General features: G+C 44.4%; 2 protein-coding genes across 3 annotated transcripts in view; both read left to right on the top strand.

Moving 5' to 3' along the window:
* Positions 1 to 6677, top strand: part of OSBPL5 (oxysterol binding protein like 5) — a 188217-nt gene extending 181540 nt beyond the window's left edge. For both annotated transcript variants that reach the window (XM_063117173.1, XM_063117174.1), the window contains exons 20-22: positions 979 to 1096; positions 2656 to 2758; positions 5020 to 6677. In XM_063117173.1, the coding sequence (XP_062973243.1) occupies positions 979 to 1096; positions 2656 to 2758; positions 5020 to 5155 (357 nt within the window). In that variant the 3' untranslated portion in view covers positions 5156 to 6677. The remainder of the gene's footprint in view (positions 1 to 978; positions 1097 to 2655; positions 2759 to 5019) is intronic.
* A 4079-nt stretch (positions 6678 to 10756) lies between these two features.
* Positions 10757 to 19969, top strand: PSMG1 (proteasome assembly chaperone 1). Its single transcript, XM_063118755.1, has 7 exons — positions 10757 to 10918; positions 12320 to 12417; positions 12820 to 12971; positions 14158 to 14220; positions 16256 to 16454; positions 17897 to 18033; positions 19686 to 19969. Exons 1-7 carry the CDS (start codon positions 10782 to 10784, stop codon positions 19755 to 19757), a joined length of 858 nt encoding a protein of 285 aa, XP_062974825.1. The 5' UTR covers positions 10757 to 10781; the 3' UTR covers positions 19758 to 19969.
* Positions 19970 to 22902: the final 2933 nt, after the last annotated feature.

Raw genomic sequence — 22902 nt, 5'->3', positions numbered from 1 at the left:
CTTTAGAGATCCAGGTTCAAATTCCCAATTAGACATAAGCTATTTGGCTGGCCTTGAGCAACTCAGAGTTCCTCAGCTTCAGTTCTTTGTGTGAGACATGGGGAATGATAGATACCTGCCTCTAAATTGCAGTAGGGGTGAGGATGAAAAGGATGAGAAAATGTTGTTTTCTGCTCTGTACCATAGGAATACAGTGGGTATAAATTGAAATGTATGATTACAAGCTGGAAGATTTGTGGGAAAGGGGAGAGGAACAATGGGGAGAAATCCCTTCCTGCAATGGCTGCTACAGAACTCCAAAGTCTCCTCCTTATGCTATATCACTCCCTCTAATAGCAAAATCAGGTGGTGAGTGCCAATAGAAAATAGGGCCACTGAGAAACAAGAGGGAGGTATTGGAATGTTCAAAGGAAACCTGAGACCTGCAGAAGTAGAAACATTTTATTTTAAAAAAATTTAATGGGGAGGGAAGCCCAACCCAGTGAGGGCTGTGCATGCTCAGTTGCTATGGCATGTTGGAAAGGAAAAATGGAAAACCTGAGGAAGGAGGAATAGAATGTAGTGCCCTGGAGGTGGGCATGGTTGGAACCCTGAACAGGAGTCCTCCTCTTAGAAGGTGAGAATATGCTGCAACATTTTGTTACTGATCCTACTTGTAGTGCTATGATGCTCAGGCGTGGGTTTTAAAACCCTCTTGCTGTAGAGCTGCAGAAACATTTGTGGGACCTTGAATTTGTGGGCCTTGAACCTCAGCAATCCAGCAAGATAATTTTTATTTCAGATCATCATTCAGTTATTTCTCAGAAACCAGTGGGGTTGAGGATTTCAGCCTAGGATCAAACTCTTGCGATGAAGAGCATCCATAGCTCCCACTGAAGTCCAAATACTTATTAGTTCTGTAAACTATGTCCTTTGACTCTAGAAAACTCAGGTCAGTTGGTAAAACTTATGCATTTGTCGGTGTTCCTTTGCATTCAGAGGTCTGCACATGATTGTAGACGGCGTAAAGCCAGCGACCAACCATCCAACAACAGCCAAAATACTGAAAGCAGCTGTTCGACACCAGAGTCTGTGCAGGAACTTTCAGATGACGATGGTACGTATTTCACAAGGTTCTAATACCATGTGTCCCCTTCATCCATCCACATCCAGTGGTAAATCCCATTGTCATCCCGCAGTGACATCATCCCCAGCCCAATGGCTATTGGCTATGCTGGATAGGGATACTGGTTCCACAAATTTGGAGGGTATCAGGTTGAGGAAGGCAGCAATGTCATTTTGTGCCGAGGGCGGCGCTCACTGCTGAATGTATGCAGCGTTCTCTGAAAAGGAATCCATACTTCCCTGAAATTGTTGAAGATAATACAACTAGATTTAAAGGAAGTATCCTCCTTATTTTAAAGACCTGCAAGTTAGAGCAGGTTTTGGAAAATAATTTTAATGCATGAAATTGTCCATTTATTTTTCAACTTTTTATTTTGTTTTATTTTGCTCTTTGAGAATAGGTATTACAAAACAGGCAAAGCAAATATCTTTTATTGATGCAGTGTGCCTGCAGAGTAAGAAGCATTGCCAAATCCTGACTAAAAACACATGCAAGATTTACTAAAACTTCTCCACAACAGTTACGAATAGCCATCATAATACATTTAAGGACAAATGACTTGTATAGTTTGCCTAAACAGTGAATTCCTCTGTGGGAATTTCATGTTTGAAGCTCAGTAGTTTTTGAGATGTCAAACTAGCACACATTGAAAATGATATTGGACAAAAACAGAGTATCCCCTGTAGGTAATCATGGTCTCCCACCCCCACCGCAACCCACTGCATGTCATTCGTGCCTCTTAGTCTAGTATTTGTGTACGCTGATGTCCATCAGTCACAAATCTTTATGAAAGGGTAAGGACAGGCTAAATACAAATGCATATCTTAGAGCCCAGGAGAAAGGAAACCACAGCACCAAAGCAAGGGGAGGTTCTTAACCTTTTTCCTCCCTCTGCTTCTCAACATCTGATCTCCGCTCTGTGCAACTGCTTCCCCTCCCCACACACCCAAAAGCTTCAAGATGCATCTTCAGCCTGAATTTGAGGATGCTTCCATATGGAGGACTCTTAGTGATACCAATCAGAATACATGCTGCAGCTACTCTCTCTTTCTTCCTTCTTCCATTAATGGATTTTTTGTGATAAGAAAAAAGACAGAAGTAGCAGTGGGAAAATATGGGAGGGTGACAAGTGGAAGATGTTGTCATCTGGATCCCCCAGAAAATTAGGTAAACAAGGCAGGGTGATGGTGCTCTAAAAGCCTCATCTAGAAGCATCCCCTGTTGTCAGATTTAAATGTGTCAGTTTGATGAGGGTTTTTTACAGATACAGGATTTGCATATGTAGACAAGACCTAATGTGCAAGTGGATATCTTCCTTGAACGAATCTGTAAAATCTGCAATATCAAGAAAGATTTCAGGGTTTCATGGATCTATCAGCAGGTTGTGATCCATGCATCACTGCCTCCATATTATATTCCCCATGTACATTGGAGTCATTTCCTCCTCTCTGGGGAAAAATGAAAACTGCCACACATCTGAAATGACAGAGCTCCTCCGCATTCCAAAAACACTCATGAAATCTTGCTGTGGTCTCATCATTTCACCACAGGTTTTGAAAGTCCATGTACTCAGTGTGGGAAAGAAAGCAACCATTTGAAGGAAATTCACACTGCTGTCTTATCCCTCCAGAGAGCCCAACAGGATATACACAGGTATGGCATTTTATTATTAATGCAATCATCTGTCTTAGCTTCAGATAACTACCAGTATTTGTGAAAGAGGAACTTGCCACGATACACACAGAGTAAAGTCCCATTATTGCTGGGGCTCCAGAGTGAGGAAAGGGATGTTTGCAGTGAGTGTGCTGCTCCCATGGGATCCCACTTAGTGAAGTCCAGGCTGCCCCGGGGGCTGGGCAGGGGGCAAGTTGATGTACAAATGCTTTCAAGCATGAATGAAAGCACCATAATCATCATTGACCAAGCAGGAAATAAAGCCAATAAATTGGACAAGGTTTGTCTTTCTTCAGGTTATATTATTTTGGGATGTGAAAAACAAACAAACCTCAAGACAATGACGACAATGATAGAAAATTATATTCCGCTTTCTAGTAAACTCTCAGAGCAGTTAACAGGAATAATAAAAACATAACATATAATAATAAAAGCACAATAAATTAATCACTGGTCGATTATAGCCATTCTTGATTAGTGATTATGTGATTGTGCTTTTATGGTTGCTTGTTTTGTTTTTATTATTCCTGTTAATTGATTACTGCCACATTTAAAAACTGGGGGCAGGGGAGACGTTCATGAGTGAAACCAGTTTTTTGGTCTTTTTAGTGGGGGGAGATTAAAACTGACTTTAAATATTTTATGTCGTTAAAGTGGAAGAATAAAGATGGGCTGCACACACTTATACAATTTAAAAGATAAAAGGGATAGATCCTGTAAAGCAGGGGCAGGGAATATTTGCCCTTCCAGATGTTGTTGTATGTTGGCCAAGAAGTTGTTGTCCAACCACATCTGGAGGGCCACACATTCCCCATCCTTGCCACAAAGAAAGTTTGTACATTCAAACTTTCTTTAATTTGCCACTGTCCTGAAATGAACAGTGTCCATGAAAGCTTATGCCAGAAAAAGAGAGCAATCCTATGGTCCCTGGGAAGGGGCTGTAGAATTTGCAGGGGGAGTCACCTCATGAATTCGCCAAGCCCTGCTTGGTTGGCCGAGCACTCAGCGAAGCACCCTTCCTGGGGCATCCGTAAAATACGCAATTCCCCCGGCATGCTATTAGCATGGCTGGGGGAATTGCGCACTTTCTGGAGGCCCCGAAAGTGTGCTGTGGCTCTTCCCACCCACGCACCAATTTTGGTCTTAAAGGCTCTCTTAAAACCTTGCATTAAGAGGGCCTTTAACGCCACGATTGGCGCATTGCAGGGAGGTGGATTTTCGCCCCAATGCTATCCCTGGTTAAGCGATCAATAGGATCGCTTACCTGAGGTGCAATTGATAGTACTGCCAAAAGACCCTTAATTGTTTCAGCTCAACTATCTCAACTGTCCATGCATAAAATATCTTCTTCTTGTAACTTCCAAAAGATCTTTGTGCTCCTACAAGAAGATCTCACTTGATTTAGCAGTTCAGTTCTTGAAAAACACTTTTCCTCTCTGCTTGACCATGAAATAATTTTTTCTAAGAAATGCAAATGAAAAAATAAACTTTTAGAAGCACTTTTAGTTTTGTTCTGATCAGTTTTGAAATAAGAAGCTGAAAGTTGGAAGGCCTGCAGGGGGAGGATGATGTCCTTGTCAGTCAGTGGGCTACCAGTGGGAAAAAGAAAATGTGGCATTGGCCTTGTCTGTACATAACTCTAACCCATGGCTTGGGTTATTGAGTTCTGGGTTGTCATGATGTGAGAACCCAGCTGCACTAGTAACAAACCATGGTTTGTTATCCACAAACAACCATGAAAGAGAACCCATGTTTTGTTTTTGGTTTCTGAACTCTGGGTTCTTTAAAGCATGGGTTGTCATTACATATGAACCCAGAACTGTGGGTTGTTCATGGATTGTTTTGCCAGGCTACAGAAGTGGCAAGCAAGAGCAGTATCAAAAAGCCCAGTTGTTCTATGTGCCTGCACAACAGTGATGCAAAGGCATTTGGAATACAGGGAAGAAGTGGGCGAAGGAAGAAGAAAAGAAACAACCCAGGGATTGAGAAAATGTTTTATTTAACCCATTATTTGAGTAGAGCAACAAATCATGGGTTAAATAAATTATGAGTTAGTGTTGTGTGCAAACCAGGTCACTATATTTAAGTCGTTGTTGCTGTTTTAAAAGTAGAAATATTTTATTTACCAGGTTGTTTGACATTGAATTCTCAATTGATTCTAGTTTTACATCTGCAGGATCTGTGTTTTTGTATGTGGAAATTTCCTTTTTGAATCACAGATTTTTGACTTGCTGTTGTAGGAACCTCACTGCTCTGAACAAAAAGTCGCTCTACAGGAGGGGCTCATCAGAAAACCTCTTCCTGGACTCTCGCTGTTGGTTTCTTCTGTGCATCTTTCTAACGTGTCAGCTATTCATTAATTATGTGTTCAAATAGAAGTACTGCATTTGGCAGCAATAAAAGTGACCAGCTGCAAGAACGGGAAGACTGAATTGCAAGGAGCCCATGGAGGCACCAAGCACTTTAATACCTACGCAGTCAGGGGCGGAAGGAAGAGAGAACAAAGTTAACCAGGGAACCGGCAAAGTTTTGTTCTTCAGATTAATGTCATTGCCTTTTTACATGTACATCTACAAGGACCTCTTTACCTGTATGGGCCTTAATGCTAAAGCCAAATGTAGCTTTAATTGTGCAATTTTGTTTTCTATGTCTTGTCATTTTCTGATGCAACTAAATTTTACCAACCAGTATTGGAGCCCCCACCCTCTTAACACTATACACATCTACTTGGTTTTATAAAATGGTTCCTAGTGGCTTGATTTGTACCTCTTCTATAGGTGGGGGGGGGCATTTTGGCATCAATCAAGATGCCTTCTAGATTAATTCACGTACAGAAGGGAACATCAGGCAGCCATGAGAAAATTAAGCCAATTAGGTACAGATAGCACAGCTTCTCCTTGGATCTCCTGGTCAGGGCTCTCACAAACTGAATCCCTGTGATCAGGGTACCACCCTCCATTTCACAAAGATTGTAAATATGCATGATTTCTTAAAGCCCGCCCCTTTTTATGGAGATATGAGGCCTCATACACAACCAGTAATATCCTAAACTATGTCCATCAGGCCAGAGGGTCAAACATGTCTGCTTATGAATCCGTTGTTTTTACATTGGTTAAAACATACACTCGTAAGTAATGTATAAAAGAAATGCCTCTGAAATGTACCATTATTCCAAGATGGGTGGATATGGGTGTAGAAGCACTTCTGTATATAAGTAATTTTGTATGTCACAAAATCACTAGAGTACTGGGGCACAATGGGCCTATCTTGTGACATAGGAGAGTTTTTGTCCATTGATACATATGTATGCGGGGTACTTCTCTGAGCAGGCGCAGACAATTGCTCCAACATATGTCTGAAGCAATCACTTGCAGCCAGTCAGTTCAGCTTCCGTTACTTTGTATCAAAGGGCACCTGCTTTCTAGAATCGCAGAGGGGGCCCATCTCCTGCACAGGGGCTGATCCTGTGATTATGTGAAAGCACCCGGTGTATGTCGTTTGGTCTTAGGTACATTTAAAGGTTAACGGTCAGGAATAGTAAGGGTTTGCCACTGCATCCTTTGAATCTGTTGATAGTCTTCCTATTTTTACACCATTTTTAAAAGATTTGCAATATTTTATGTAGACTCACAGCCAGTACTAAGCCTTTCTTTTCTGGCCTGAAGTAGTTCCAAGTGGTAAGTACTGAGAAAATTATATATATATATATATATATATATATATATATATATATATATATAAAAGGCCTTAAAATATTTAGTGGTGGTGCCAGTCTGGGCTAACTTTCAATGTAAATGTTTCCAGATTTTTAACTACATTCCTTGTGATGTTCCCTCATTAGGGGAAAACTTGTTTGTGCTTGATACGTTGAAATAAATTACACAACTTTCACTTACAACTTCCTTGCAGCTGGATCATTATTGTACATAGGACTTGGTTTTGTAGTTTACTTATTCACATTTCGTGCGTGTGAAGTCAGGTATTTTGAAAGCAAACAGACATACTTTGTAGGCGGCAATACATTTAATGTTCACTAACAAGAGGTGCTTAGGGAATCATATTTCACACTGAGGCCTGTCTTACAAATTTCACATCTTTCTTTGGGGAGTTGAAAGCAGCAGTATTGTGGGGAGACTGTTCAATGTTAGTTTTTAAAAACAATTGGTTTTAAGTGACAATTGCAAGGTTCCTTCATATTCATGTTTCCTGCAGATAAAGGGCTACGTCCAATGTTGTGCAAGCAACTTCAACTTGTGCAGTGGACCTTTCCTGTCCAATCGTCCTCTTCTGTACACCCCCAAAATCTGCTTCAGAGGGCCTCCACCATCCTCCTGTGCAGATTTGGAGAACGCATAGAGCTGCAGGAGGTTGGGGAAATCTGCTCTGCTGCAGGACACCACTCTATCCGCAGGTCGACACAACTGGATTTCACCCAAACTATTTAACTTACAGGATATCAATGTAATGCAAACTCTCTCTCTCTCTGTGTGTGTGTGTGTGTGTGTGTGATGAACCAGAACCTGTGCTCATTATTTGGCCTTCCAAAGCATTATTATCACCATTATACCACATCAGTGTATTGTGTTGTTGTGCCTGTCTGGGAGAGGTTGCCTGCGGGAATGGAGAGACAAGTCATCAAAATACAGAAGACAACTCTACTTTTCATCAAATGCAGGTGAGGCAGTGATTGTCCTGAATTGGTGTTTGGACCCAGTAATGGGCTGGATGGATGAGGGCCAATAAACTGAGACTCAATCCAGACAAGACAGGGATTCTGTTATTACATTATTCAGCTGTCCAGTCAAGCCGTGTTCAACGCACTCCCCCCACCCCCTGAAGAAACAAGTTCATAGTCTGGAAGTGCTCATAGATCCAGCTCTGTCACTTGAGGTACAAGTGTTCTCTGTTGTACAAAGGGCTTTTTATCAGTTTCAGCTGATATAACAGCTGTAACCCTACCTAGACATAGATAGCCTGGCTACAGTTCGCCATGCACAGATACTCCCACCTGGATTATTGCAATGTATTACACGTGGGGCTACTCATGAAGATGGTCCAGAAACTATACTTGGTGCAGAATACAGCAACAAGGCTGTTTACTGGGACTGGCCATTTTGAATATATTATTCCAGTGTGGTGTCAACTGCATTGGTTGCCAGTCAATTTCTGGGTGTTGGTGTTGGCATTTAAACCCCTAAATGGCTTAGGGCCAGTACACCTGAACATCTGGCCTTCTCCCATTTGTCCCTGCCCAATTGCCAAGATCATCTTCAGAGGCTGAATAGTATGATGAGGGGCCTCCAGGCAAAGATCCTTTTCTGTAGTGCCCCCACCCCCACCCCTGCCTGTGGAATGATCTTTCCAGAGAGAACTGCCTGGTGTATTCACTGTATACATTTATTTATTTATTTATTGCATTGCATTGATGTCCTGCCTTTTTCCCTCCAAGGCGGTGTACATCACTTGCCTGCTTTGACTCACATATGGGGTTGGTAAGTGCAACTAGCTTGGAGGCTTGCAAAATGCAAACCTTGAGCTGAGCCCACAGTGGTCACTCACCTGCTTTTAATCTCAGATGGGATTGGTGACAGAACATCCTATGCTGGTCCTGGGTTATCCAGTACCATATTGTACCACTTTTACAGGAGCAGGGGTAACTTTCCCAGTGTTTTTTGTTATTTGGCAGTGAACTAGGAGCAAAAAAGCATACAGGCTGACCTTTGGCTACAGCAGCGGTGGGGAAAATGTGGTCCTCCAGATATTGTTGGACAGTTGCAGGTTCCCCACTACTGCCCTAGAGATACTCCTAGCAGTAGTTGCTGCCGTCTTAAAACATTGCTGTACAGATTGAACTTTGCCACAGCAGAAAGGTTTCACAGGATAAAAAGTTAGGGAAGAGAGGAAGAGGCTAATCATCATCATCATCTGGCGGATCTCTCCCGGTAGGCCATTCCACAGTCTGGGAGTGTCAGAAGAGAAGGTCCTCTGGGTAATGGTTGTCAGCCTAGTTTTGGCAGAAGAACCATAGACAACTCGCTCCAGCAGGGAAGGTCGGGGTACATCCCTGACTTTTCCTGCACGCAGCTTCGCAGAAAAGCCGTGGTGGCTACGAGATGACTGCTGCATTGTATAATCAATAAATCAACACAGCGCCACAGTGCAGCCACCGTGGGGCTTTTAACCCATATAGACAGCTCCTGGGCTAGTCACTGACTCTAGCTTAACCTACCCACAGAATTATTGTTGTGAGGATAAAACGGAAAGGAGAATGTATGTGTCAATGGGGCCAAACAGTCGTCAGTGCACTTCAATACTGCTATAAAGCAGTAGTGTGGCATATGATAGCCTGCTGCCCTCCAGATGTTTGTGAATACAAGTCGCAGCATTCCAGACCATAGGACATACTGACTTGCAATGATGGGAGTTGTAGTCCAACACCTTCGGAGGGCACCAGGTTGGGGAAGGGCTACTCTAAACAAAAAAAGAAGTAGGTGGCCCTAAGTTGTTTTTCATCAGTTTTCCACAACCCCACAGTCACCTCTGCATATCCTCTTCTCCATTCTGTCCTCATGGTTTATATCTGCTTTGGGAGAATGAGAATTTCACTGGCACTTTCTGCCTCCTTAGGGAGGATGTGGCATTAAGGCTTGTGAGCCTTAACTCCCCATTTCCCTGCTTTTTGGTGCTTGGTTGAAAACTGTAGAGCCTTAACGTTGTTTTGTAAACCGTAGTTTTGTTTATTGAGTACTATATTGTCCTGAGGGTTTTTTGCCTTCAAAGAAGCCAAGGCATAATGGCTCATCCCATGCAAGGCTTGTGTGGGAGATTTGTGTTGGCAAAGCCTGGAGGGGGAATATGTTAACTTGTTCCTGAAGAAACATATTAGGCTCTATTCAAACTACTTTTTTGTTCTTGCTACTTTCAAAATCTAAGGATGTTATTACAGTGATTTGTTGTTGTTAACTGCCTTGAACATTACTTCGTTGGAAAAGCAGAATAGAAATGGTTTTAATATATAAAATAAATCAGAAAGATAATTACAGTGGAATTCAAAACTTTTTTTAAAAAAACCCTCAAAATTAACCCTTTATTTATTTATTTATTACATTTTTATACCGCCCAATAGCCGAAGCTCTCTGGGCGGTTCACAAAAATTAAAACCATAATAAAACAACCAACAGGTTAAAAGCACAAATACAAAATACAGTATAAAAAGCACAACCAGGATAAAACCACGCAGCAAAATTGATATAAGATTAAAATGCAGAGTTAGAACTGTAAAATTTAAATTTAAGTTAAAATTAAGTGTTAAAATACTGAGAGAATAAAAAGGTCTTCAGTTGGCGACAAAAGAGTACAGTGTAGGTGCCAGGTGGACCTCTCTGGGGAGCTCATTCCACAACCGGAGTGCCACAGCGGAGAAATTAAAATTATGCAGCCAGAAATGGAATACAAACGGGTAAACCTGGTATTACTTAAAAGAAAAGTAACAGGGCATTCAAGCAGTGCGATCTGATCCGTTAAACTGCACCTTGAAGAAAACTGATATTTATTCCAACCCATTCATCCCCATTAGTTTCCCCTTAGCCCTATACATTGTTGAAACAGCCCCACGCCGGCAGGCTTACTCAGAAGTAAAGCCTATATTGAATCCAAAGGGCTTTATTCCAAATCAGTGTCCCTAGAACTGCAGAGCGTCTGAAAGCATGTCTGGCTATGCCGGCTGGAGGATTCTGGAAGTTGTAGTGCAACACCTCTAGAAGGCACCAGGCTGAGGGAAAGCTGCGCGAACCGTGCTTAATCCCGGCCCTCTCAGCAACTGAGGGCAAGCTCAAAGCGAGCAGGGCAGCGCGGCTTCAGCGGCGGCTTCTGAGCACTCTCCGTGGAGCTGCCCGGGCGAGCGAGCCTTGCAGAGGCCGGCCGAGGGGCTGGCTTTCACCCGGAAGAGCACGCGCTTTGCAGCCGCCATCTGCGTGGCCGGCGAGCCTCGCTTCGAAGGGCGATGGCCACGTTCTTTGGCGAGGTGGTGACCGCCCCGTCCCGCGCTGGGGTGGACGACGAGGAGGAGGAGGAGGCGGCCGCAGAACGCGAGGAAGCGCCGGAAGATCGCGAGATTCGCCGGGCGCTCGAGAAGAAAAGGTAGCGTCGAGAAAAAGGAAAAGGGCAGGGCAGCCTTCCCCAGATGTGTCGGGCTGGACTACCACTCCCAACATCCCCCAGCATGGCTGGCTGGGGGTGCTGGGAGTTGTAGTCCGACACATCTGGAAGGCAGCAGGCCAGGGAAGGCTGGGTTACGGCTCAGTCTGACTTGACGTGGATAACATTTCAACGCTGTCCTTGGAGCTCTTAAAGCGGTGCCTCTGAGCATGTTTAGAGTGCCTTCAGATCACAGCTAAATAATTACACCTCTCCTTCCTCTGCGCGCGCACTCTGAGTTAGGCAGAAGGAAAGTGTTCCGGGACCAGAGAATGCGTTTTTAGGCAGGATCTGCATCCCGATTGGAGTGTGTATGCGATCTTAGCCAGGAATAGTTGTCATTGGCTTTAGACTATTATTTAGTTTTAGCTCATCTCCACTTTCTTCTATAATGGAACTCGAGGTGGCGTTCATGGGGTTCCCCCTCAGTGTTCCATCCAGACACAGACCTGCTTTGGTTGAGCAAGGTGGCTGCAGCATCAGCATCTTTATGTTTGTTTGTATGCCGCTTTTCCAAATTATGCTCAAAGCAGCTCACAAGAAGAGCAAACAAATCAACAGTATAGAGGCACAACAAAAACAGAGAGAACTGTAAGCATAGTGAACACATCTCATAGTATCACATTATATTATGAAATATAATGTTGTATTACAATACTATTTTGTAAAATAGTCTTACAGTTCTAATTTGCACTGCTCTTCTACTGGGAAAGAAGGTCCTCTTAAGTGTGTGTGTGTGCATGCTTCTGTTTACACATTTCTTTTAGTAGGGAATGAATATGTTTGTACCTTGGTTCCCTAATTGCCCTGTGAATACAGTTGCACACAGCAGCGCTGGGGCACCAATGGCAGGCAGCTCCGCTTTTGGGGGAGAATTAGTATTCTCATTTCAGTCATGGAAATTTAGTAGAAAGAGAGCTCCCCTATAGAAGGGTTTATTTTGCCTTTTCCCCAGTAGGGGTAAAAACAGCTTTGAGGACTGGGTGCTTTTCGGTAGAAAACCAGCATGAGAGAAGCTCCCTATAAACCTTTCCTGCCGTTATTAATTCCAATTGCAGACACACACACGTTGCAGAGCTACTTGTAATCGTTTCCACTTTTGTGCCTTTTACTTCCTTAGGAAAATTGGCCAGAATCCTTGTACAGGTGATTGGCTTGCTCTGTGTGGGACTGGGTGCAGAATTTAAGCCACTTGGTCGGTGATGATATTCCAAGACGCTACTTTTGTATTTAACCTGCCTTGATTGTATGGTGTACAAATAACACTGCTGTGATTTTCGTGCAGCTTCCTATCCATCTTCCTGCTCAGAGCTCATTTAATCCTGTTCTGTTTCTTATATTTAGGGAAGTTCACATTGTCTGGAATGCGACATCTAACGCATCTATAGATGAGCAGTTTCCTTGTTCCAAGTTCATATTGGGTGTAGGGCAGAATGCAGCAGGTAAGCAGTGCAAAGCAGTTGGACGTATTCTTTGTTTTGGCATTTAAGCAGCTGTGAAAGTCTTGCAGATTTGCTTTGAACAATTTCAGTATGTCTTGAGTGGAACATAGGAAGCTGCCTTACAATGGGCCAGACTATGCGTCCATCTAGCCCAGTATTGTCAGTACTGACCAGCAGTGGTTCTCCAGGGTTTCTGGCAGGAATTTTTCCAGCCTTATTTGGAGATGCTGGTGATTGAACCTGGGATCTTCTCCATGCAAAGCATGCAGGCTCCTCCTCTGGGTGGCTTAAATAATGTGTGGATTATGCTGTCTGTTTAAACTGAGGTGCATCGCTAGATGTCCACCTAGCAATATGCGGCGTCTTTCAGTGCTACATAAATGAATTTGCATTTGTCCGCAGCGTTCTTTACTTCCTTTGTTTTGAATTCTGGATGCTGGGAAGTAGCTGGATCTGTCAAATTGTGGAATGAGTGGTGCAGAACTTTAAACACAACCAACGTTCTTCCAACAGATTCATTCTGTTTGTTTTATCGGTTGCTTTCAGATCCCACAGTAAGTAAATATCTCTTTCATGTGTGTGTTTTCTGTTGTTATTTTCGAATGGAGCTTAAAGATCATATTTGATTTAGTTAGCTGCTGCTATCTTTGCAATTTGTTGCAATTTTGGTGCCTGAGATTCAGCAACGCTTGCATCTTACTTCCTACCATCATATGCAATAATTAGAATATCAGCATTGTGCTTTTATGGATGCATTTTGGGAAATATTAGCTATACCATATCCCAGCCCAAACATGAGGCCATTCAGATGTTTATGCCTTCAGCTTCCATCTGTTCCAGCTAATGTTGCCAATGGTCAGGAATGCTGGGAGCTGTAGTCCAAAACATCTGAGGGGCACCAGGTTGGGGAAGCCTGCTCTACATGTATCTTTAGACACTGGTGTTTTTCGATGCCATGAAAGGAAGAAGGGTTTGCAATAGGAGAAGTCTTCATGTGAATACATGGAGCAGCCTTTATACTGAGTCAACCTTAATATTTATTTAATTTTTGTCCCACCTTTCTGCCCCAAGGCAGCTAACAATAATAAAATACTTGTGAACCGTCCAGAGAAATGCAGCTATTGGGTGGTATAGAAATGTAATAAATAAATAAAATACAAGTTAAAAACAAAATCTTTATTAAAACCCAATGTACAAACAGATCCATAAAAGCACAATTAGAAAACATAGATGAAATAGACAGCATTCAACCAATTAAAACCCATTTCAGCTGCAGAACGGTCCAGCAACATGCCAAAGGCCAGCCTGAATAAAAATGTCTTTGCCTGCTAGTAGAAGGATGAGAGAGAAGCAATCAACCCAGCCCCTCTTAGCAGGGCGTTCCAGAGTCTGGGAGCAGCCACTCTCATTTTCCCACCAAGCACATCTCTGATGGCAGTGGGATCGAAAGCATGTAATCGACCACTGAATTAGGAGCTATCCCCGTTTGTATCATTTGTCTGTGAAGAAAGAGCCACACAGTAATGATTGTCTGAAAATATGTCTATTGGAAGGTTAGTCAAAATCCAGTGCGATGTGTTGTTCAGACCCATGTATGTTTCCTTGGAAGTAAGTACTACTGCATTCAGTGGGGCTTACTCTCAGGAAAGTGTTCACACAATTGTAGCCTTCAAGGATCATGGCAATTTTTGTGGCAGTGCTGAAATTCATCAAGCTTTTATTACCATTCTGTTTTCTCAGGTTTTGTTGTGCCAGTGCAATTGTTATGTGGCTGAGGACCAACAGTTTCAGTGGCTTGGAAAGGTAAAAAGTGGGGACTCAAAGCACAGGGCCAAATGCGTAAGCCCCTCCCCTGCTCCACCCCACCCCACCCCACCAGGCTCAAAAAATGTATTGGTGGGTCTATATTGAGGAGAAGACAGGTCATGAATCTATGGTTGTAATCTTATCCACACTTACCTGGGAGTAAGTCCCATCAAGATTACTTCTGAGTAGACATATATAACATTATGCTGTAAATAAAACTGCTGGTTTCACTCACAATTCATCAAACACCCATTTTGCTAGGTAGAACTTCTATATGATGTATGTCCCAAAGGGCAAGATGTACGAGCTGTTATCCAAAGCAGGGATGCACAAGCCACCACGGGGACCTTGCTCACTTTCTCCTGCAGCCCAAGTAATTAGCTGGACTGTCGGGAGGAAAATGCTGTTTTAGCATGATGGAGAAATAGCAATTCCTAGATCTTGGAAAGCAAGGGAGGTTTAAACCTCCCCATCTCTCTGTGCTGTGCATGTATGGGTGGCAAGTGTGTGTATGTGTGTTGAGGGGGGGAGAATGTGTGTGTATGTGCCTCATACACAAGTGGACTCTTCCCCCCTCCCCCAGCCCAACACTAGATGTGGTTCTCAGGGTTACAAAGGTGGTGCACCCCTATCCTAAAAGGAAAATGGTTTGAAATTGCCAACCAACTTTTCAAATGATGATTGGGCTTCATTTGTTACTTGCAACCACGTTGGGCTCACATCAGTTCCTTTGCTTCATCTTTTGAACGGAGTTGGTTATTGCTGACCGGCTACTTAGGGCCTACGTGCACAGGGGCTTTTCGCCACGTGTACACTAGTGCAGCAGCGGCAGCAATTTCTCAAAAAAGGATTTGCGATGTGGCACAGGAGAGCTTTAAACTGGCATTGCCCTTTAGATCGTGTTGACTGGAGATCATGGGGGCCTGCTATTTTTCTCATCAGGGAATTGAGTGTCAGCTGAAGGCCTACTGATATCTGAATTACAAGGGCTGGATGCACTGGGAGAGTAAATTCCATTCTCCAAGAATGTTTGTGCAGATGCCGCTTTCCTAAAGTGCCACATCACTCTTGCTACTGCAAGACACTAAGCATGTGATCGTGTATGTGTCTACTTAGAAGCAAGTCTGATAGACCAAACAAGAAATGTATCTCAACCATTGAGCAGGGGGTTGGACTTGATGGCCTTATACAGTAGGCCCCTTCCAACTCTACTATTCTATGATTCTATGAAAAAGCAATAAACCAATTGGGATAAGCAAACTGGTGAAGAGAAATAAGGCTGTCTGTATGATTGCAGCCTGTATAGATCAAGCAACATTATCAAAGGCAATAGAGGCAGGTACAATACAGTTGTGCAATAATATTTGTTTTTATAATTACAGGTGGAAACACTGCACTGTTCTATATTGACAATAGATGTGAGGTGCTTGGATTGAAATATATGTGTGGGTGTGTATAAAAAAAGCCTATTTTTATATATATTCTAGACCACTGAAGAAGATCTTAGGGCAAAACACATTTTGTCATTTCTGGTATTGAAGAAAATTATTGCACAACTGTATTGCTCCCTTTGACTGTTATGATTGCAGCCTGCGTAGATAAAGCAACATTGTCTGACTTTCTGGATGTTATTTACCGTCATCAGTTTGCTTATTGGTTTATTGTTTCTTTGCTACTTCCCATTGATTTCAGTGAAGCTTACTTTCAGGTAGGTGGTGTGGATTCTTGCATTGAGCAGGGGGTTGGACTTGATGGCCTTATAGGCCCCTTCCAACTCTACTATTCTATGACTTTATGATTCTGTGGATGTAGCCGAAGGGCTGATGCACCAGCAGCAGAATGAATACCATTTGTCCATGGCTGCTTCCCTCATTACTGGGATAACACAGGGGCCATTTCATGAGGGAGGAACCACGCTCGCTTCAGAGGCTCCAGTGACGCTGCTAGTAAATCAGAATCCCCCCCCCTCCCAACACAGCCGCTCTTCAGGAATTTGTCCTGCTTAATGTTGGGCTCTGTATTTTCACCCTAGGTTTTTGGATGCATGCAGAAGACTGATTTGCAAGTATTTGTTCTTTCATCATGTTCCATCACCGATTATAAAACTACTGAATCGACTCTAACACTCCCTTCTCCTTTACTGAAAGCATTAAAGACAAAAGAGTTCAAAGATAAAGTCTTTTGCTCGCTGCTAGAACAGCCAAATATTGTACGGGACCTCCCTGCAGCAGGTAATTAATATATATATTTTCTCTCTGTCTTTCATAACCAGGCTGGGGAAAGCTGAGAGAGAGAGATCTTAGCCTTCCTGAACCTGGTAATGCAAGCAGTTTTGGGAGGACAACAGAGGAGGGTGATGGGGGAGAGAATGCAGAACTGTCGCTGGAAGGTGGGGAAAGGGCACCTTTTTTGTGGGGATCTGGTATGAGGTAGTAGATCTGTTAACTGACACAAAGCACAAATGCTGTCTCCCTCCACTTTATTTTAAAACCTACAAGTAGAGCATGAGCCACTAGCTGGGAATGATAAGAGTTCCAGTCAAGAACATTTGAAAGGCATCAGGTTGAGAAAGGCAGGCATTAAATAAAATATGGCAAAAATATTGTGAGTCTGGAGTGCTAAGTCTAGGTAGTGTCTGGCTACTCAAGTTCTTCCTGACAGGTGGAATGTGGTACAGTTTCTTCTGGCAAAGAGAAGAGGGGCACAACAGAATTGGCTGAGACATGATAGAGGTATACAAAATTATGCATTGTATGGAGAATGTGGATAGACATTTTTCTCCCTCTCTCAAAATACTAGAACCCGGGGTCATCCCATGAAGCCGATTGGTGGGAGATCCAGGGCAAATAAAAGGAAGGACTTTGCCACACAGCGCATAGTTAAATTATGGAATTCACTACCACAAGATGTAGTGATGGCCACCAATCTGGATGGCTTTAAAAGGGTTGGATAAATTCCTGGAGGTGAAGGCTATCAATGACTACTAGCCCTGATGGTTGTGTGCTATCTCCAATATTTGAGGCAGTAAGCCTGTGTGCACCACTTGCTGGGGAACATGGGTGGGAGGGTGCTGTTGCACCATGTCCTGCCTTATTGGTCCCTGGTCAATGGCTGATTGGCCACTGTGTGAACAGAGTGCTGGACTAGATGTATCCTTGGTCTGATCCAGCATGGCACTTCTTACGTTCTTTTTTAGTTCACATTAACATCCTAATCCCAAGGCTGCTGCAACAGTATATGAAGGTGGGTGCACCAATAGCTGCACGAACCTAGGATCGCGACACACAACCTCACATTGGCAAGATGGCAGCTTTGTGCCAGTTATGCTGGCAGATATGCCAGGATAAATTAATTGAATAACAGTTCTCTGCCCTGGAGCCTGTGAAGTAATAATGATAGTGTCTCTGACCATGTTGAGAGTGCCTCCTTCTCACTATTGAGTGAGCAGAGATATGGTTTGTGATTGGGTTCTGCCACCATGTTGTGAGTGGCGGGTAGGGCCTTTGAAGCTCTGCCCAAGAGTGGTTGGGTTCTTTTCGTAGAGAGTGCTCCCAAAATAATAGCATGTTTCAAAATTTGTGTTTTTCTGTCTGATCCATTAAACACTTTGCAGGATACTGACCTTTTTTATTATTATTATTTCCCTTTTCTCACCCCGCTGGATTATGCCTAGTTCTCAGTTACTGCCAAGTATGGCAAATCCCTGCAGTGTTGTATCAGTGTTATTCTGATACCCTCAAACTGGATTTGGTGACAATTGACGCTTTCAAGGCTGTGCTGTCTTCGAAAATCCTGAAGAGTTTGGTTAAGGTAGGTAGGGCTTTGTTGCTGGGTCGATTTCGGGCCGCCTGAGGCTGTTGGCTAATTGATCACTATTGCAGTTTCTGTGACAGAAACTTGGCTTATTTACATTTATGGAAGGCATTTCTTCGCAATTATAATAGGGGTCAAATCCACATTTTTGTGGGTCCCTGGGCAAAAGACCTGAAGCCTCCAGCCAGAGCCTGCTGGTTGCATCAACGCTCCCAGATTCTGGGCATTTGGAAAGGAGCACAGATTGAGGCATCCTTCACACTTCCACGGTCACACAGCACCTGCCTGACCTTGTCAGATGCCAGCAAAAGCCGTGATCCGCAACCAGTTAAACAGCCATTTGGCACATGAATTGGTTTACCTCCAAATATTTGGCTGTAATTGGGTGGTTTCCTTTTATTATTTAGCCCGAGGAACAAAGAATCAAGAGCTTCTCTTGGAAGCCAATACTTATGCCATACTTAGGGAAATTATCTTGGGACATAATTCTACGCATGTTTAGACCTAAAGAAGTCCATCTAGTTTGCAGTAGATTTAAGAGTGCTCAACTGTGGGCCTTGCTAGACCTACCTTAGAATTCGTGTGGGAGGAGGGGCTAAGCTGTACTAGAAGTAGCGCGACCTGTAGACCCCGTCCACACGTGAGACGCGACGGGGCCGAGGGAAGCCCCGTCGCATCTGCCATTTCCCCCCTACCTTAAAGAGGCCGTGTGCGCAGGAGTGCACCAACGGCCAAGGTAAGGGTGTGTGTGTTTTGTTTTGTTTTAAAAAAAGGGACCCCTGCCCCCGATTCCCCCCCCCCGACTTCCCCTGGCCTCCGATCCCCCCGTCCCCACCTGCTGTGTCCTGCCGCCGCCGATGTCCCCAGCCGCCCTGTCCCGCTGCCGCCACTGTCCCCAGCTGGCTTTTCCTGTTGTCGCCATGTCCGGCCTGTGATGCCGGACAGGGCGGCTGGGGACATCGGTGGCAGCAGCAGAGGACACAGCAGGTGGGGACAAGGGGTGTGTGGCGAGACATGCACATGGGGACAGGGAGAGATCGGAGGACAAGGGACGTTGTGGGGGGGAATCGGGGGAAGGGGGGTGGGAGCATTGCAGCCCGTCCGCCGCTTTTCCCGGCTACTCGCGCGTAAGTGCAGTAGCCGGAAAAAGCAGTGGAACGGTCCACACGCCCGCGGTCCCAGCCTCAGCCCGACCTGAGGCCGGGACCGTGGGAAGAACCATGCTACAAGCGATTCCTGTTAGCGCGGTGCCAGGGCGGCTAGAGTCCTGGCTGAGGCCAGGATCCCCTGTGCATCATCTGGATGCACACGGACGAGCACGGGACGAGCACCGCGCTAACCCGTGGTCTAGCAATGGCCTGTGTCTTCAGTGGAGTCATTGTGTCTTTATTTAAATAGTGAATCTGAAGTAGGGCCAGATAATTAGCAAATTGTGATTCATGGATGCGCTTGGGTATCCCCTATTAACGGGCATGAGTCACACATATGCCTGTTCTTGTAATGTGCCTGTTCTTGTATGAAGGGCTATCCCTCCCCCACAATACACACACACAAAGTTGAATGGCCACAAGAGTAGGAAAATAAGGCTATCAACTATTCATGCGTTCTTACCTCTACTGAGTGTTGGTTTTCTTTTCTGTGTTACCCAGGACTCAACAAGAAGTGCAGAAATACTGACAAAATTGGTTACGACTAATGAAATTGATAGCATCTACACTTAAACTGGGGAATCATTACTGACGGATGCTTCCAAGCTTTGGAATGTGTAAGCTGCAGCCGCTCTGCTGGGAAGCCTTTGGAAGTTGTGGTTGTTTCTTTAGAAGCGGAACCTGTGCTGACTATTGTGGGGTGGGCTTCTGCTGACTAAAATGAATTAAAATGTGACATTTTTATTTTCTACAAATAAAAGTTTGGGACTTTCCCCTCCCCCCCCCTTTAGGAGTTCCCTTTTCTTATACAAGGAAAGGCACAACACGCTTCTACCAAAGGTAAAATCTGTACTGTAGTGGGAGATGTGGAGAAGCCTACAGTTGTCATTAGGGCTGCTGACACATCATGTTAAGTCATGACGGGTGAGTAGCCATGCAGGGTGGGTTGTTTTGTGAACAACCCTCCATGGATGGTTAGTGCACCCATCGCACCACTGTCTCCCTCTCCCCCCATCAGACCTCCACCCTGCATCCCAGGGGACCTAGTGGCAGACCCATCTTGTCTGCCATCAAGTCCCCCTTCCTGGTTCCGATGAGGGTCATGTCCCTTGCCGAGCCCCCCTGTTCCGCATGGGGCACTTCAAAAATCTAATGGAGGTCTATGAGTAATAATCTCCATAGGATTCCATTGGTTTTTCAAAGTGCCCCATGCGGGAAGTCAGGTGGTGGGACCAACCCTACCCCCACCCCCGGCAAAAGGACTGTTGGGGCAACACTGGGTTTGGATTTCCCATCCACCAACCCCCTAATTTTCTGCATGTGGAATCTTTAAAAAATAAACAGAGGCCCCATTTGTGCACGTTCCCCGGTTCAGGAAAATGTGAGAAATGTTTCCTGGCCCTGTTCTTGTGCAAAAACAGGACTGAGAAAATGTTTATAAACGGGAGCCATTCACAATCATGCTCTAAGGCAGGAAGGGGGAATCGATGGGGGTGAAGGGGGTGGGTGGGTGACAGCCCCCCCAAAGGTGTGTCAGTGGCAAGGGAAAAGGGGCATGGGGCAGTGGTTTGGCTGCAGTCACAAATGGTGACCGCAGGACACTGGGCAAGAGCAGCCGGGGTTTTGTGCCCCTCTTGCGAAGTGGCTCACTGCTCAATGCCCTTTACCCACGAAGGGCTGGCAGATGACACGCCAACTCATCGTGGGCAAAATCATTCTTACAACACACCATGAGTTCCCAGGGTGGCTTATCTAGGGGAGAGGGCGGGGTGGGGGGATGACAGATGACAAACTTACCCATCCTGGGTTACTCTGAAAAATAAACATCATGGGTTAGAGTGTCATCCAAACCCAGTCATAGACTAAGCTGGCCTAACCCAGAAGCTGTCTAGATGCCTTTGACTAAGCCACTCGGTACTAGAGAGAGGTAAGGCAAGCAAAAAGGGCTAGGAAAGGGGAGAAGAAGCCTGGGCCTACGAAAGCAGGCACCAGGGGACTGAGATGACTGAAGGCCAGAAAACGGGTGTAGCACGTTTCCTTACCATTGCTCCCACCCCACCCCACACACACTTCTGTCCCACAATACTTCCTCTTCACACGGGGAAGAAAGAAAAAGTAAACAATGACCACGTGACCCATTCAGTGGGCGTTTTTATCGCGCTGCTTTTCCCACACAGCAAGATATGGCAGCACATTTCACTCCCCCACCCAACATTCAGATTTACTGGGGTCTTATTTTATTATGGAAAGAAGACCAGAAGGAGTGGGAGACATGAGGGAGGCAGATGGCATCATCAAAAGGAACCACGAAAAATTGTGAGTGGCCAGTAATGAGCATGCGATAAAACACTCGTCTGATGAAGCTCATAGTCAGGTTTTAAACTGTAATTATTTATTTGATGCATTTCCTAGCCACTGTTCAAGACTACAGTCTTCCTGGTCCTGATTTAAAGGTTTAGATATATGTAATCTTTAGGAGGCAAGAACATGCTCCAAATCTTCAAGGGGTGATCAATCATATTAAAGGGATGCAGGAGATATGGGACTGGGTTTGAAAACCTAGGCTGCAATCCTAAAGTCCCTGGAAGGACATCTCATGGACCATAGGATTGTTCAGATCTCTTCCCTCCAGAGAGAAAAAGCCACCCTTGGAAGGGGACATCCAACCTGGGGACACACACACACACACCACTCCTAGCCCCTGCAGAAACTTCCACATCTGTGACCTTCCTGATACTGGAGCTCTGACATCAAGAGGAGTTAAAATGAAATGGGTGGGGAGAGCCTTAATCTGCAGGATCCAAGGCCTTCCCAGGATCCAAATGCCCTCAACATGGAGGGGTGGAATTTATGCCAGCCCTGGAGAAAGCAGAAATAATTTCCCTCCTATAGTTTGCAGTGTGAGCAGCAGAGTTCTGCATCCATTGTTGTTTCTGAGTGTTCTTCAAGCGCACTCCTGCGCATCCCAGCAGGAATCTATCCTAAACCTTACAGCCAGTGGATACGTATATTAAAGCTGCCCACTCCTCCTCCAGAGAGGATCAACACCTGTGCAACGGGTGCAGTTGATAAAAGGCTTCTTGGCCACTCTGCCTGCTTATCCAGGAGCAAGGTGCAGTTCTGGATCTCACTCTCGACCCATTCAGATGGGGAAAGTAATATAGTTCTCAAAGACTGGAGCCTTGATATTCCCCACCAAGCATTGTCAGAGCACTGATAAATATTGGGGGAGAATGCTTACCAACTTTTGCAGATGAGACAAAATTGTGTGTGGCGGGGTAGCTAATACTTTAGAAGACAGAAACAAAATTCAAAGTGATCTTAATAGGTTAGAGGACTGGGCAGAAAATAATAGAATGAAATTGATGAGACAAGGGGAAAGCGCTCCATTTAGGAAAAAGAAATTAAATGGGGAATAGATAGCTTGGCAAGAGTATATGTAAAAAGAGTCTTGGAGTTGTAGTCAATCATAAGCTGAATTTGAGTAAGCAGTGTGATGTGGCTGCAAAAAAAGGCAAACACAATTTTAGGTTGCATCAATCCAAGTATATTTTCAAAATCACAGGAAGTGATCGTTCCACTCTTCTCTGACCTCACTTTGAATACCGTGTCCAGTTCTAGACATCACACTTTCAAAGAATTCAGATAAACTGGAATGAATTTAGAGAAAGGCAATAAAGATGATCAAGGGACTAGAAATTAAGTCCTACAAGGCAAG

The sequence above is a fragment of the Elgaria multicarinata genome, chromosome 2 (genome assembly GCF_023053635.1).
Source record: "Elgaria multicarinata webbii isolate HBS135686 ecotype San Diego chromosome 2, rElgMul1.1.pri, whole genome shotgun sequence".
Taxonomy (NCBI): Eukaryota; Metazoa; Chordata; class Lepidosauria; order Squamata; family Anguidae; genus Elgaria; species Elgaria multicarinata.
This window is presented reverse-complemented; position numbering and strand designations above follow the sequence as displayed.